General features: G+C 38.4%; 2 protein-coding genes across 6 annotated transcripts in view; one reads left to right on the top strand and one right to left on the bottom strand.

Moving 5' to 3' along the window:
* Positions 1–651: 651 nt before the first annotated feature.
* LOC114142653 (mucin-17-like) lies at positions 652–13,202 on the top strand. Of its 2 annotated transcripts, XM_028014009.1 has the most exons (4): positions 652–1,199; positions 1,537–1,583; positions 6,074–8,255; positions 10,910–11,202. In XM_028014009.1, the coding sequence occupies exons 3-4, from the start codon at positions 6,083–6,085 to the stop codon at positions 11,080–11,082; spliced, it is 2,346 nt and encodes a 781-aa protein (XP_027869810.1). In that variant the 5' UTR covers positions 652–1,199; positions 1,537–1,583; positions 6,074–6,082; the 3' UTR covers positions 11,083–11,202. The 2 variants fall into 2 exon arrangements, with proteins under 2 accessions (XP_027869810.1, XP_027869809.1); XM_028014008.1 differs by having other exon boundaries at positions 656–1,199; positions 6,074–13,202.
* Positions 5,200–15,196, bottom strand: part of LOC114142655 (non-muscle caldesmon-like) — a 28,743-nt gene continuing 18,746 nt past the window's right edge. For 3 of the 4 annotated variants that reach the window (XM_028014010.1, XM_028014013.1, XM_028014011.1), the window contains 3 exons: positions 14,858–14,941; positions 13,498–13,597; positions 5,200–5,390 (listed from right to left, as the gene is read on the bottom strand). In XM_028014010.1, coding sequence (XP_027869811.1) covers positions 5,365–5,390; positions 13,498–13,597; positions 14,858–14,941 — 210 coding nt within the window. In that variant the 3' untranslated portion in view covers positions 5,200–5,364. The remainder of the gene's footprint in view (positions 5,391–13,497; positions 13,598–14,857; positions 14,942–15,196) is intronic. The other variant, XM_028014012.1, reaches the window with a different exon arrangement.

The following is a 15,196-nucleotide window of genomic DNA, read 5'->3' as shown; positions in this document are numbered from 1 at the left end:
AAAAAACAAATATTTAGATTTAAGATTTCTCTTGTGATCACTAATAAGTAATATTTTAGATTCTGAAAGCAGTGGAGAATAATTTAATCATTTCATTGCTGCTTGTAATTTAGATGATCACATGCAATTTGTTTATACAAAATAATTAAATGCTTTGGTTTCATCTTGTTAATCAACAAAATCATTTTACAGGTAAATACTTTTACAACTAAAAACAGTCAGCAGTATTCAGGACAAAAAAGAAATCAAATGTTAAAGTTATTATTTTTTAAGATAATCAGATTCATAAATTGAATGAAAAAGGGCTTCGATTTTGTCATGACAACCAACAGTTGAATAATTTCACAGGTAAACTGCAAAAAAAAAAAAAAGAATCTTACCAAATACCGTTGGTCTAGTTTCTAATGCAAATATCTTAGTACACTAGTAATAAGACAAAACTAACTTACAAGTATTTTTATCAATATATAGAAGCTTATTTTAATAACTGCTTAATATTGATGAAAACGTTCTAGTTCCTCTGGGAAATTATTTCAGTTATAACATGAAACAAATGTGTTGTAATAAGTCAAATAATCTGCCAGTGAAACTAGCATTTTTTTCATTTTTGACTTTTCTTGATGAAAATTCACCTCAAGTTAATTTTGTCAAATTTCAAGTGTATATTTGCACAAAAAACTTGTCCGAAAATACTTGGTACAATTTTGAGTTTTATCCTTTTCAAGTGAAGAATTGTGAGCAAAAGTCAGGGGGGGGGGGCGGGGGGGGGGGAAATATCAAACATTAAAGTTCTTATCTTTAAGAGATTCAGATCCATAAACTGACTATTTTACAGTGTGAAGTAGTAATTCAGGTAAAGTCTGTTTGTAAAATCCTCTGTAAGTTTCCTAATTTAAGTTATGGGAGTAGTAACAGAGGCAGTTTGTTGATTAGAGCTTCTCCTCTGCCACCTTCCTCCAGGTGGAGGTGGCCGTCGCCCGCCTGTAGGGGCTGCACCTGCGCCGTCTCAGGTGGCCCGGAAACCCCCATCTGCCCCTGCAACACACACTGAAGGCAACAGCTTTATTTTTGGAGCGTCTGCAGGCACCGCTGCTCGCTCCCCGAGGCTCCAGTTGACTTCAGGATGAGGCGGCCCTGCTGCTCTCTGAGCCCGGATTAACAAGCAGAGAACAGTTTTTTCCCCCCCCCGTCAGCTGAAGGTAAACCACTCAAAATAAGAGTCTGCTGCTGGTTCTGGTGAAAGGTCCTGACATACCGACCAGGCGATGGCCTGCAAACGTGGCGTATAGAGCTTGAGAACAGCTTGTGCACGAGTCGTAATTTCAAATGCTTGATGCATATCAGACATTAAGATGTATCCTCAGGAGGATGGGCTTGCAAGCGCCTAACATCCTGCATGCCTTGCATACTCTTGTGCTAAGATGGATGATTATGAGCATGAATCACATATTAGCTAATACAGCTGCATTTTTAAAACTTTTCTTGTCATTTTAGTGAGAAATGAGCTCTAACGTCACACTGTTGTTTCCCTCACAGCCAATAAAAGAAACAAAAAACACAAGAAGCACAAGCGTCCAAGTCAGGTAAGGCTTTAGATTAACAATGCGAATATAAAACCATTAATTTCATCTAACTAACTGCTTTTAAAGTAGATGGATTGAGGTCATGGCCCACTTTTAACACAAAGCTAATCTTACACTTTCCTCTTTTGCTGCCGGAGTGAAAACGTCCCTGATGTCCCGTCCCAGAGCCTTAAATAGGGGGCGTCTCATGTTGCAGCTGCGCTTTTTGTCTCTGCGATGACAGGAGTCACTTTGACAGCAGGGATTTGTGATAAACATTTACTCAAAAAGCATTTCAGATTTCAAATAATTCAAGTTAAGCAAAGTTTTCAAGAGTTACCAAGCCTCAGCTTGTAAAAAACATCCTGTTAGGGATCCTGTTAAACTTGATTGCTTCTTAGGAGAAAGCAGAGAGATTATGGTTGAAGTAGAAATTTAACAGACATTCTCACACGGCTACACGGGGCTCAGCGGGCAGTCAGAGCCTCTCTGAGAGGATTTGAGCCTCAGATTGATTACAGGAGAACTGAAGCGGTTCCACTAAGTACAGGACAGCAGGCAGCAGGTGCTGCTCTTATTTCCATCGCACTAAAATTAGAACGTGGATCTCTCCCAGAGCCACTCACAAACTCTCTAACACCTTCACTACACAACTTATTCTGATCGCTTTCACAGATTTCCCCCCTTTTGATTGAAAATATCAGTTTGAATTTGGAAAAACTGTTAGTTCTGTAATTAGTGATGGTGAATCAAACAAAAGCTTGTGCCACTGATTAAACTGTGATCACTCTAATCTAGAAATTAGAGGTTATTTTTTTAATTTTGTAAGAATATTTCTGCAGCTCACCCAGAATGTATACACTGTGTGCACAATCACTGCAAAAACCCAAAATCTTATTAATTATTTTTAGTCTAGTTTCTATTGCAAACATCTTAGTACATTTGAAATAAGACAAAACTAACAAGTAGCTTTTCGGCAAGATATAGGAGCTTGGTTTAAGTCAATAATTTCATAATATTGAAGTTCCAGTTCCACTGGCAGATTATTTCATTTATAACAATGCAATTTTCTCGTGTTATAAGTGAAATTATCTGCTAGTGGAACCAGAAGTTTTTTTTCTCCAATCAATATTCAAGAATTATTTAAACAAGCTCCAATATCTTGCTGAAAAGGTACTTGCAAGTTAGTCTTATTTCAAGCGTACTAAGATATTTTCACTAGAAAATAGTTGGTAAGATTTTTTGTTTTTTTTAGAGTATTAGGCAACTCTTATAGTGGAAGATCATTTTTCTTAATCACAATCTATGTTAGTGTTGATTAATCCAAAATGTAAACAAAGCTCAAACGTAAATACTTAAGAAAGTAAAAGGTTTTCAGATATTTATCTGCACAATTATTGGGCAACTATTCTATTGTTGGGCATTGCCCTGCATGGAAATTATATTTTTGGAATATGCAGACTTCTTTCTGTCCCACTACTTGAAGAAAATGTTTTCTAAAATCTTGTAGTAGGTCTCGGAGTAGATTTTGGGATTTTTTTCATCCGAAAAGTCCAACCAGCTCATATTTAATAACACCAGGCCAGTTTTGAGAGCCAATTATGTTGCTTTAATATTTGTCACACAGTAGAGATAATTCAGTCCTATTTATGAAAATTAATTGATTAGTGGATCTTTTGTCCCTTATATGAAAGCAGGCTGACAGGAAAGGGGGAAAACATGCGGTAAATGTCGCCGGGTCCGGAAATCGAACCCGCGACAGCCGCGTCGAGGACTCAAGGCCTCCAAGCGAGGGTCGTGCTACCCCCACACCACCACAGCACGCCCCGATTAGAAGAACTTGTATAGAAAATAAGAAATAAAATATTTCATTCTACTATGAATCAGTACTAACTGAAGCAATAACGAATATAGCTCGTAGTAGGCTAATACAAATTAGCTCAACATATTAGCAATTAGCGTATCATGATCAATAAATATGATCGCATTACAAAGCTACATGAACCATAACAGACCTTAACATAAATTTCTCACTTTTTCAAAAGCAACTCTAAAACAGGTGCATTTTTAGCCTTGATTGAAAGGGACTCAATGTTTCGGCTGTTTTCCAGTTTTCTGGAAATTTGTTCCAGATTTGTAGTGCATGAAGCTGAAAGTTGCTTCTCCATGTTTGGTTCTGGTTCTGGGGATGCGGACCTGAGAGGTCTGGAAGGTTGACACAACAACAGATCTTTGATGTATTTTGTAATATACTAGTACCCCACTCCCACCTTGTTGGCATCTGACTCAGAGTAGAGCTCTGTGCCAGGTACTGATGCACCCATGGAACCATCCATCCTCTCCATTAAGAGGCACTCTCATTTCATCAGCCTATAAAACCTTTGAAAAATCTGTGTTCACATATTTCCTGGCCCAGTGAGATGCTTCAATTTTTGTGTCAGGTTTCAGCCTCCCTTACCTTGGCCATGTCTCTGATCATGAACATCTTGTTCCTACATCTTGTAGTTGTGGAATATGAAAGAACTTGAAGATAATGAGTTCATGGTACCTTAACGCTTGATTCTTCTCAAATCCTTGGCAGTTAATTTGGGTCTTTATTTTTCTCAACACGTTTCTTGTCTATTTGCAACAAAACATTTGATAATTCTGTGATCATGCTCCAATATCTGGGCAATTTCAAGAATGATGCAGCCCTGTAATAGACTAGAATAGAAATAAAAATTTTTTTGTCCCGTTTTGCCAAAAGAGGATAAACTATGGGAGTAACATTACAGAGAGTAATGTTATTACATAAAGGGTTTAAGCCTTTTATGTAATAACATTTAAACCCCTAATACTAACACATTTGTTACTATTAAGGGTTTAAATGTGCACATAATTTCCACATTAGTGTTTACTTTCTGGTACTTACCAAGAATTCATGCTACTTTCTAAAATTTACAGTTCATACTTTCATAAATATTTCAGATTTTTACGGAACTTAAAATTTATTTTTGCACCTATAGTACATTAACTTTGGTCCAAAGTTGAGTTTGTTAACTTATAACCGTTGAAGGTAGCTTGGTTTCTTTTTACAGAAACTCCAAGAGATCCAAAACCTGTCGCTACAAACCATGTGAGAATATTCAGTTTGTTCATTGGTCAGACTTCTTTGTTTATGTACTCAAACTGACCAGTGAATTGATTTAAAGCCTCCGTTACTTGGATACACCATCCTTGCTGAAGAAACTCAGTCACCCTCCTGTAGTTTTCAACCGTCTTACTTGAGGTTTACTTCTATTTATTGCAGAGGTAATTTTTAAACCATGACCATCTTCATAAGAAGACTGAGTAAATAGCCTGTCATCATTTCAAAGCTGACCTACTTTAAGAAACATCTTTAAATGTCATTCTATTTCTAATTCACATGCATCTTGTAACTGTGCATCATTTTCAGGACACAATTAAGATCTTTTGAGCCTGGAAATGAATCTGGTGTTATAAGATCTCAGTTCTCACTTGTCTCCAAGTCATGACAGGGGTTATACGAGTAAAACCAGTAAGCAGCTGAATACTATACTGGGAGCACTGTAAAAGAGAACGATTATACCTTGTGATAAATAATAAATGTTTGACAGAGGAGGGATAAAGAAACTAATAAAGGCTAAAAAGTACTTTATTCAGATTTGTTTGATTGTATTCAAGATACAATAAGTACAGAAAGATATTAGTCCCAAAGCAAAAGAAAGATTTTGGTATTTTTCCAGATTATAGCCCAACAAAAAGAGAAGTGGCTTGTCGTCCAATATTCCAAAGAGGAGTTTCACAAATCTTCAAAGAGATGTTCAGCTATGAAAGAAGGGAAAAAAGACATTAATATCATTTATACTAATCTACTAAACAATTTTAGTTTACATCAAGCAAACAGATGTATAGAAGAGGATTAGGGCCACAGGAAAAAAAAAATTCTGACTTTAATCTCAGAATTCTGACTTTTGATCTCTGAGGAAAAAAAGTCAGAAATATGAGATTAAAGTTAGAATTATGACTTTCCCCCCACAAATTCTGACTTTTGATATCAGAAAATTAAACTCCAAATTCTGAGAAAAAATGAGAATTCTGACTTTTTTGAAAAACTCATAATTTGGATATTAACTTTCGAATTCTCAGAAAAAATGTCAGAATTCTCAGAAAAAAGTCTTAATTCTGACTTCAATTTCAGAATTCTGACTATTGATCTCAGAGGAAAAAATATCAGAATTCAGAGGGAAAAAAAGTCAAAATTCTAACAAATTCTGAGATCAAAGTCAAAATTCTGAGAAAATGGCCAGAATTCTGAGATCAAAATGAGAATTCTGACTTTTGTTTCAGAATTCTGACTTTCAGAAAATCAAAGGATATTAAAGTCTAAATTCTCAGAAAAAAGTCAAAAATCTTTTTTTCCCTAGTGAGTATGAAAGTGGATTATTTAGTGGTATAACTATTTTTGTTACTCAGTGAGTCTCTGTTGTTATGTTCCATTTCTCTGGTAGGAACGTGCAATGCTGATGGAAGTGTGTTACACTAATGGACTGGAGACAGACCTTTCGCAGCAGTATCCTCCCCCTCTACTGCCAAAACCAGGCAAGGACAATGCAAGGCTTCAGAAACTTAAGAAGAAGAGAGCCAAGAAAAAAGGCAGCCTCTCTCAGACGCCCATCCCCTTCCGCTCCTGCTTATCGCCTGTCAATGAAGCCAGCACAGACCTAGAGCACAGTGACCAGTGCAGCCCACCAAGGACACCAGAGTCACTCTACGTTGCTGACTCCTCTGTCTCCGGTTATCCCTTTGGCTCGTTCTACGATCACTCTGTACCTGCATTCCCTCATCCTCAGGGCAGTTTTAATGGACAAACCAATAGCTTCCACCCTCCATCCCACCCAGCTGGGTACAGGACCTCTGAACCGCAAGTGGCTCCGCTGTACGAGTGCTCCTCTTTCCTATTTGATGATGCTTCTCCCTTCATAGTTCCACCTTTGACATCTTCAGCAGCACGGCAGCAGGTTTCTGCACCACGTCTTCCCCCAGCTTTCAACATGACATCAAATTCCCATGGGTCAGTCACAACAGTCTCTCCAGTTGCCATTTCGCAGTGCAGCCCAAAAATATCAACCCACAGCCTGACCCTGTCCACTGGTGCTGCCAGCTCCGGCATTGACCTAATGCCTTCTCACGTTGCAGGTCTTTCTCCTGCTCCAGTGCCCCTATCAGTTTCAAACACTCATACACAGCCATTCATTCCCAGCCAGAGGGAGACAAACACTAATATAAAGGATGACTTTCAGAGACAGACATTAACTAGAGCTAACATAGCCTGCATTGGCAACAGTGCTCTTCGGCAGATGTCTTCTGAGATAACTGCCTCTAAAATATCTCTTGTCGATGCAGTGAAAGAGCCAAAGATTGAAGCCATGCCAGCTAAAATCTACACATCTAAGGCCACATTTTATGAGATATCCAAACCTCACTCTGTCCAGGATTTCACAGTGATGAACCTAGCCCACCAAGGAGCCTCTTTTTCTGGAGGATTCAGTCAGAAAGCCTCTGTGCCGTCATTAAATACTGATCAAGAACTGTCTTCACCTTTGATCCAGAGTGTGAGACCTTCACCTTTGGCTTACACACCAGCTCAAATATCAACTCCTATTTTTGAAACATCAAAACCCAACCCACTTACATCCACTGTCAACCCTACTTTCAACTCCTTCCAGGATTTACAAGCACCAGTTATTAAGAAAGAGGCACTTAGAGACAATTCATCAATTCCAACTTGGTCTTTGGGTAAACCTTCAGCTGTGACTGAAGCACAAAAGCAAATTGATGACAATAACCAAACTTTCATCAAACAACAAAACATGTATAGAGAGATAGAAATTCCCAGTACACGGAAGAGTACAATGAATCTAAGTTTGGTCACTTGTGAGTCACCACACCACAGAGAGAATATGAATATGCATGAATTTCCTGTGGTTAGACCTACAGTAACACAGTTTGTCAACCCCAACACAGACCAGGTAGAAGAAAGCAAAGCTTCATCTCTGCCAAAGGTGCCATCATTTCTTTCTGTACCAAAGAATCTCAGCCCTTCACCTTTGATTTCAGTGCAAGGGTCACAAAGTCCAAGCCCAGTGTTCTCCACCTATCGTCCTCCTGTAGTGGAGGCACGCAAGTCTTTGACCTCACTTTTGGAGACACAAATGTCATTAGCAAGCTCGAAGCCCAAATCCCGTTCTACATATTACGGACTAACTCCAGTTGAGTATGCTGCCTATGGTGGAATAAGGACAGGTCTTTCCCATGGCAGTGCTGCGCATCCTGCCACTGATGAAAACTCTGACATCATCCATACAGACAAAACTCTAGAGGACTCAGGTGTCTCAAAGCAAGAAAAACATTTCAATGGACTTGAGGACCTAACTTCCATGGGTCACAAAGAACAGTCATCCCACACAGAAGTTCCAGAGCAAGGGATTTTCACATATAATGATATCACAGAGGAAAGTTGGACTGGAACTCAGGATGTTGGGATAGAGTCAGTAAAAACATCTGCAGTGGAAACAATAGAACCCAACTTTCCCTTTGGATTGGCACAGAAAATAATACTGCAATCCACAAGTGATGCATCCACAACTAAAGCCTCATACTCAGAGGCTTCAATACCAATACCTAAAGCAGGTGAGGTACACACAAAAGGTCTGGTGCAGTTTTCAGTAGAAGCAGGGCAAAAAACAAGCATTGGCCTAAACATTTACTCCTCACCTTTGGTCAAACATTTAAATGCAGAATCACAACCTAAACCAAAAGGAGTAGATGTTCCCCTCAAACCATCAACTCTTGATCAAACTAATTTTTTGCCTGATAAAATCTGCATTGCATTGTCCAATCTTACAAATATAAATGAACAATTAGAAAAAATGGAAATAAGTCCTACTAAAGTCAATCCATCATTACTCAATAATATAAATGTTCAACCAGCTGCCACGTTTATAACAAATCCAGCAGACTGTGAAACAAAAGTTTTTCCAAACCCTATAGCCCAGGTACAGAGTAAGTTCCCAGAAAGTCAAGTTATAAATAGCAGAGCTATTTCAGGTAAAGAGTCTGCTGAACTGGTTTCAGAAATCCAGCTGTCTAGTAAAACAAATGACGGTGTTCAAGACAGAAACGATGCTGAGTTGAAATGCCAAATTAAGGCAAGCAAAAGCATTACTCTACCAAATAAAACAAATATGGGGAACATCTTGTCATCTACACCTGCAAATACAGAGCACACTCATGAAAAAATACCCAAAGAGCCTCTTATCCCTACCAGAGGACTGATGCTTCCTCATGAGCCTGTGACAGCATCTGTTTGCTCTGGGCAGTACGATATCTGCATAGTATCCTCACCAAAAACAAGCACAAGAATTATGCATCCACACAGTACAGAAACTCAAGTTTGTACAAATCACCAAGCTCTAAAAAACAACTTCAATTTGCTCCCATCTAATTTTTTGAATGCAAATATTTTACCAAGTAAACCTACCACAGAAACAAAAACCCACACCACACTTGGAGCTACAACGAACACAAACCATCCACATGTGCCAATGAAAGAGCTAGAAAAGCTAACAATACCTGCGAATGTGCCTGTAAAAACACAAAATAACCTGGGGTGGCATTTCCCAAGTCAAGCCATGCAAGCAGAAACTCTCCATGCAACTTCATTTACATCTACAGAAATGTATACACAAACTACAAAGAATAGTCTAAACTCTCAAGTGAATCCCCATTTTTCTTTAGCAAACACCAAAGCAGAAAGCTTTGCACCAAAGGAGATAGGGAACATGAGTATGCCAATAAGTGAATGTAAGTTATCCAATAAACTACCTGCAAACACAAGTTTATCTGCGCAAAATGGAGCTACTCAGCACTTGACAGCCCAATCAAATGTTGGTTTCTGCAGCAATGTTGACAATATTCTCACAACTGAAAACACAATTCCAAACATACTTCACATGGAAGCATCTTTAACAACATTAGCAGAGTCAGCAGTGATTGTTAAACCAGCGCTTAATGTTCAGCAACCTAGTAAAACTGTGGTTCCCTCCAGCCCCACAATGAGGCAAATCCCACCAAAAAGTCCACAGATAAAATCGGACAGATTAGATAATCATTTTGCGTCAAAGTCTTCAATGAATGAGAGATCAGTTAATGGGCCTCTTAAGGGTAAAGCGTCTCCAAATCTTCAGCATGTGAACAGATCAATAGAAGAACCTATGCACCAAATTATTAAAACTACAGTAAAGGAAAATTACGCTGTTATTGAGCCAGTTATGGATCCTAAATGCTTAGCAAGTCCATCGTCAAAAACTAAAAATTCTTCAACACCTGCAATGAAAGCGCAGACATCCATTGCATCAGGTCAAATTGAGACTAACATATTTGGTTTAAGTGAAAACACTCAGCTTGTAAAGCCTAATCAAATATCTTTGCCAGTAAATACATCTCAACAGTTTAGTAATGCTAATCAACTCCCAACAATATCCCAAACCAATGCCCCAAATGAGAATCCTCAATCCTTTCCATATGCTGAACACTCTACTAAAATCATCCAACCTCTCAAAGAAGCTGACAAAGATTTCAAAGTCCCATGTAGTCCTCCAATTACAAATAAAACATGGGCAGCAATAAGAGCTTCTCCATTACTTGAGCCAAGGGTGAGTTACACACCAATACAAACGTACGCTCCTACTTTACCCCAGTCCTATCCAAGTCCTGTTACTTTGGACATTTCGGCAAACACAAACCCTACCCCAACCACTGTAAACCAACTGAAACACTCACCCAGTACGCCTTTTCAAAATATTACACCAAACAGTGTGGTTCAGCAGCATGAGAAGTCAGTCAAAGAAAGTATCTTAAAACCAGAAACTAAAACGTCTCCACCAAATGACGCTTCGGTCAATGAGATAAAACTAATTTCCCCACCGGAAAACATGAAAACAAACAAATTTTCAAACCGAGAAGAAACTCTCTCCTCTCTAATTACTAAACATAGCATGGCCAGTGACTCAGCTTTGAACAGTGCATCAATTTTAAAAGCAAAACCGTCGATTCAGCTAGTAGAGTCAAGACCTTCCTCTGCCGTGGCAGAAACGAAACCCTCATTAGTAAAGCCAGAGCCTTCAAAGCCTCTCGCCAATTCAATCCAGTCTAGTTCGCACTTGAATAATGAAAAACCAGTAGAGAATGCTTCCCTTGAACAGCCAGCAGCAGACACTGTCATGAAACCGTCCATAGTAAAAGATGCTGTGATTGATTCTGCCACTCCTGCCTCTCTGCCCCAGGCCTCAGTCTCAGTCAAAGCTCCATCTCCAAACAGAGGAACATCACCGTCATCTCAGCTAAAAACTGGACTCAAAGGCAAGGACATTCTGAAGGCCATAAGTACACCCGAGGAAACGCCAGCAGTCGAATCCTTCATGAAGTCAACGACATCAACTGCATCTTCAGCTACTGAGAAAAAGTCGGTAGCAGAGGGAACATCAAGTTCATCCACTGAGCAAAAACCAACCCAGAAGCTAAAAGGCCTTAAGGGGAAGCTCAGTGGGTGGACAAGGCTAAAAAAGCACATGGTTGTCGAGCCAGAGGAACCCAAATTTCCTGATCCCGTGGACAAACCTCTGGTCACTCCTATTGGCAGTGACGGAATAACCGATAACATGATGGACATGCCGCCTGCTGACCAGGATATGAACCAGGAAGTTATTCAGAACAGTGTAGGACCCAAGGCACTAAAGATGTGGGATGCACTCCTCTTCCAAATGTTCTCTACCAAAGAAAAAATCATGCACCAAATCAATTCCAACAACAAAGATTCAGAAACGAAAAAGGCCTCCAAAGACGAGCAGGCAGTGCTGCCATCGTTTGTCAACCGGCTGCCAATTTTACTGTACAGCCCTCGGTTTAATGCCAGGAAGCTGAAGGAAGCAGCAGAAAAGCCGCTGAATAAAATAGCAGCAGCTTTTGAAATAGGGTTGATAAAACGCAAATCTCAGGAGGAAGAACGTAAGGATTTCAACAGAACGGCGAAAGGATTCGGTCCGACTAAAAACACTGATGTAACTGATGAGGCTAATGGATGATGTGATTTATCCTATGGGTGATTTACCACAAAATAAAAATTCAGAAGGGCTTACAGAGGAAAGAGTATTTCGGAAATGTGAGCTAAAATAGTTGGATATCTGATTTTACTAAATCAAAACTGTTGTATGTAGCAAGTGTATCTATACCGAGGGGAAAATAATACTTTTAAAATGTAATCATCACTTTTCAAATACTTGTTTCAAATCTGGTGATTTTTAAAATTTATTCTGAAGAATGCCAACAAGTCAAAAAAAAAGGTTGCATTTACCGCAAAAGGTTAGATTACATACACAACATTTTTGCACTTTTAATACAAATTCAATGAGGATGAAATTTGGGTGACAGTAAAACAAAAGAAAAAACATTTATTCTGTAGTTTTTATAGGTAGATTCTGTTTTCTGTTAAAGGTGTCATAAATATTATTTGGAATGCATGAATTGTAGACAAATTGTCATGCTCCATTTTTCTATTTTTCTAAAGTAAATAAGTTTTAAGTGTGTTGTAGACAGGCAGATTTTATTTGCTGTGATAAAAAGGGCTTTTACATTCCTGGATTAACAGGACAGAAGGTTTGTGAAAGGAGGAAAATAAGATGAATGAAGCTGAAATGAGTTGTCACAATAACAGTAGGTTTCTGAAAGGAAAAGGGAATGAAATGGGCCAGAACAGGTACTTGGTTGGTATTAGCCTTGCTAGATGTCATAGAACTTGAAACGTTCTAAACATTAATAGACCGGCATTAAAATAAAAGTAGAAATTGAAAAAAGATTTTTAAAAAGCTGCTGGAGCGATCACAGCAACAACGTTAGAGCCAAAAGGAGCTTCAGATGGACTAGAATGAAGCTATATCTGCTAGCAGTTTAACCATTAGCCTCATACAAGCTGTATGAGGGTGTATTTTTGGTGCAGAAATTTAGTTTAGAAACATGTTCATATGTAAAAAAAACATTTTTTTCACCTTTTTTAATGTAACTTTATACGTATATTATCCCCATATAAACAGAATTTATCAATATTGTGGTTTAAGCTAGCTCAGTAAGGGAGCTAAGAATCGCTAATCCTGGGATTCTGGTTACAGTTGAGATAGTAACCAGGATGTAAAGTTAAAAAAGATGAGTTAGGATGAAGAAGATGGTAGTGAAGAGTGTGACTGTAAGAAAGCCCAAGAAGATGGAAAAAGATTTTTAAGAAGTTTGGATAAATGTTGAAGATGTTTGAAAGCACAGTTTTTTTAATTTAACCATATAAACCCCATTTTGTCTCTAAAACCTTCTTTAATAAAAAATGTGTAGAAAAGATTCATCATGAATTTTTTCTTGGTGATGGTAAAGAAAACGTAAAATGAGCAAAGCCCTGTTTATTACACCAGTGTTTAATGCTATCTTGTAAACTGTCTGATTTTTTTTAGAATATATAAAGAGCAAATCTATTTGTCTGTTTGTCTTCTTTTATTATATCTCCTATAATAAAAGTTTTATGATTCTTTATTTTAACATTTTTAGCTGCTTCATTTATTTATATTTGTACATATTAATATAAATGCATTTCTGCTTGCAAAATGCCAAAATAATGACACAGATTTTTGTTCGTTTTTGACACACCCATTTTGTCACAACTACACTTACACTTATATATCTTTATCAGTATGAAAAATATAGAAAGCTACTTTCATACAAAAACAAAACAAGAAGCAACACAAAAGGATAAAAATATAGATAAAATTGTGAACACTAAATTAGACTAAATCAATTCATAATTTTTTATCAACCATTTAAGGACACTTCTCACCTGCCTGGCAGCTTACATCTTCACCGCAGCCGTTACCAGAAACCTTTGCATACTTGCCGTGACCCGTTACCACATATTTATACCTCTTGGTAGAATTTTCCTGAAATTAATGAGAAAACAGTATTAATAAGGTGCATTTCATAGACACCTGATTTATCTAAAACTTTTCTTATAGCACTACTACTTTATAGACATATTTTGTTAGCTAGGATATTTTTGAAAGCAAAGTTAAAAATTAGCATAAAAATAAGGTACAAATGCATTAGCCATTAGTAAAGCTGAACAATACGGCTGAAAAGCAATATAAACGTTTTGCATCAGTTGATATTGATAATTATTGATTAGTTTTTTTGTTTTAAATGCTAACTGGTGGTGTGGCCTTTCCTGTTTCATCCACAGTTTTTACTCCACGGACTTGTTTTTTATTTTCAAACAGTTTCTAAGAGGCACTGCGGCAAAATCATAAACTCCTGCTGCGCAAGTTACTCAACAGGTTGTTGCTTGGTAACCAAAGAATGAATGAGTTGCTAGGCAACCAAAAGAGCTTGAGTGAGTAAGGCTGCATTCACACTGCAGCCTGAAGTGACCCAATTCTGATTTATTCATGACAGTCTGAACAGCACAGCTCGGATTCTTTTCGAATGCGACCTAGGCCACTTGGGTATCCGAAACGCATCCGATTCAAATGTGACCTAACGTCCAGGTCGCATTCAACCGACCTGTACGTCACTGATACTCGACAAATGTCACTATTCTGCATCCTGGAAAGCGGGAAGAAAACCAACAACCATGACGGACGATAATGAGGAATAAGTTGTTAATATGCTGCTCCGGTCGGACAACAACTTTAAATGTGTAAGCTATGCTCCACTGTTGGTTGGCAAAACACTGAGAACGCTGATGTTATTGCGCCCTCTACTGCCCATGCGGGACACTTTCAGGTCGTTTGCCTGTCCACACTGGAGATCACATACAGTGTGAAAGGCCACAACAAAAAAAATCCGATTTGACACAAAATCGGAACTGGGCCTCTTCAGGCTGCAGTGTGAACGCAGCCTTAGCTGATCTAGGCTAGTGGTTGAGAAGCTAAAGTGTTTCTTCTGCCTACATCTCCCAGAATGCTGTGTGGTTCTGGATCAGGGTTCAGTTAATATTCTATATATTAAATATTGAATTATCTATTGATATTGATCGTGTGTCTATTGATATTGATTTACAGTCCAGCCCTAGACATTATAAAATAACAGATGTGTGCCAGATGTTAGACAGATTGTCCTAGGTGAAAGTTTCTGGCTGCCGGTTTAAAAATGAACACGTAAATGAATGTGATGAAGAGAAATTCAGCGGTGTTGCTGACTACCTTTCCGTCTCTTGTTGAATAGAATGTGTCACCGAGGCTTTCCCATAAATTCTTCTTGTTTAAAACCCCGCCAGGTCTTATTTTCTAAAACCAGGCAGAATCACAAACAAAGGTTTGCCATCTTTGTCTGAATGAACTGCCAAACTTCTGACAAGCTGCGCCTGATTGACACCAGATGTGGAGACATGAGGAAGCGAATAAGACAGCAATGAGAGCAGCTTTCAGATAAATCAATGTGACAAGAGGATTCGAAGATGAAGCTGTTTTCATCTTCTACTTTAAACGCTCCTGGCAGAAGAAGCTCCACGCTTCCAGTCGAGCCACTTTGAGCATGATGAA

This window comes from Xiphophorus couchianus, chromosome 4 (genome assembly GCF_001444195.1).
Source record: "Xiphophorus couchianus chromosome 4, X_couchianus-1.0, whole genome shotgun sequence".
Classification (NCBI taxonomy): Eukaryota; Metazoa; Chordata; class Actinopteri; order Cyprinodontiformes; family Poeciliidae; genus Xiphophorus; species Xiphophorus couchianus.
Note: the sequence above shows the minus strand (reverse complement) of the source record. Positions and strands in the feature narration are given on the sequence as shown.

What these genes read in the sequence shown, in the direction of transcription:
- LOC114142653 (XM_028014008.1), top strand. Translation starts at nt 6,083, where the DNA reads ATGCTGATGGAAGTGTGTTACACTAATGGACTGGAGACAGACCTTTCG.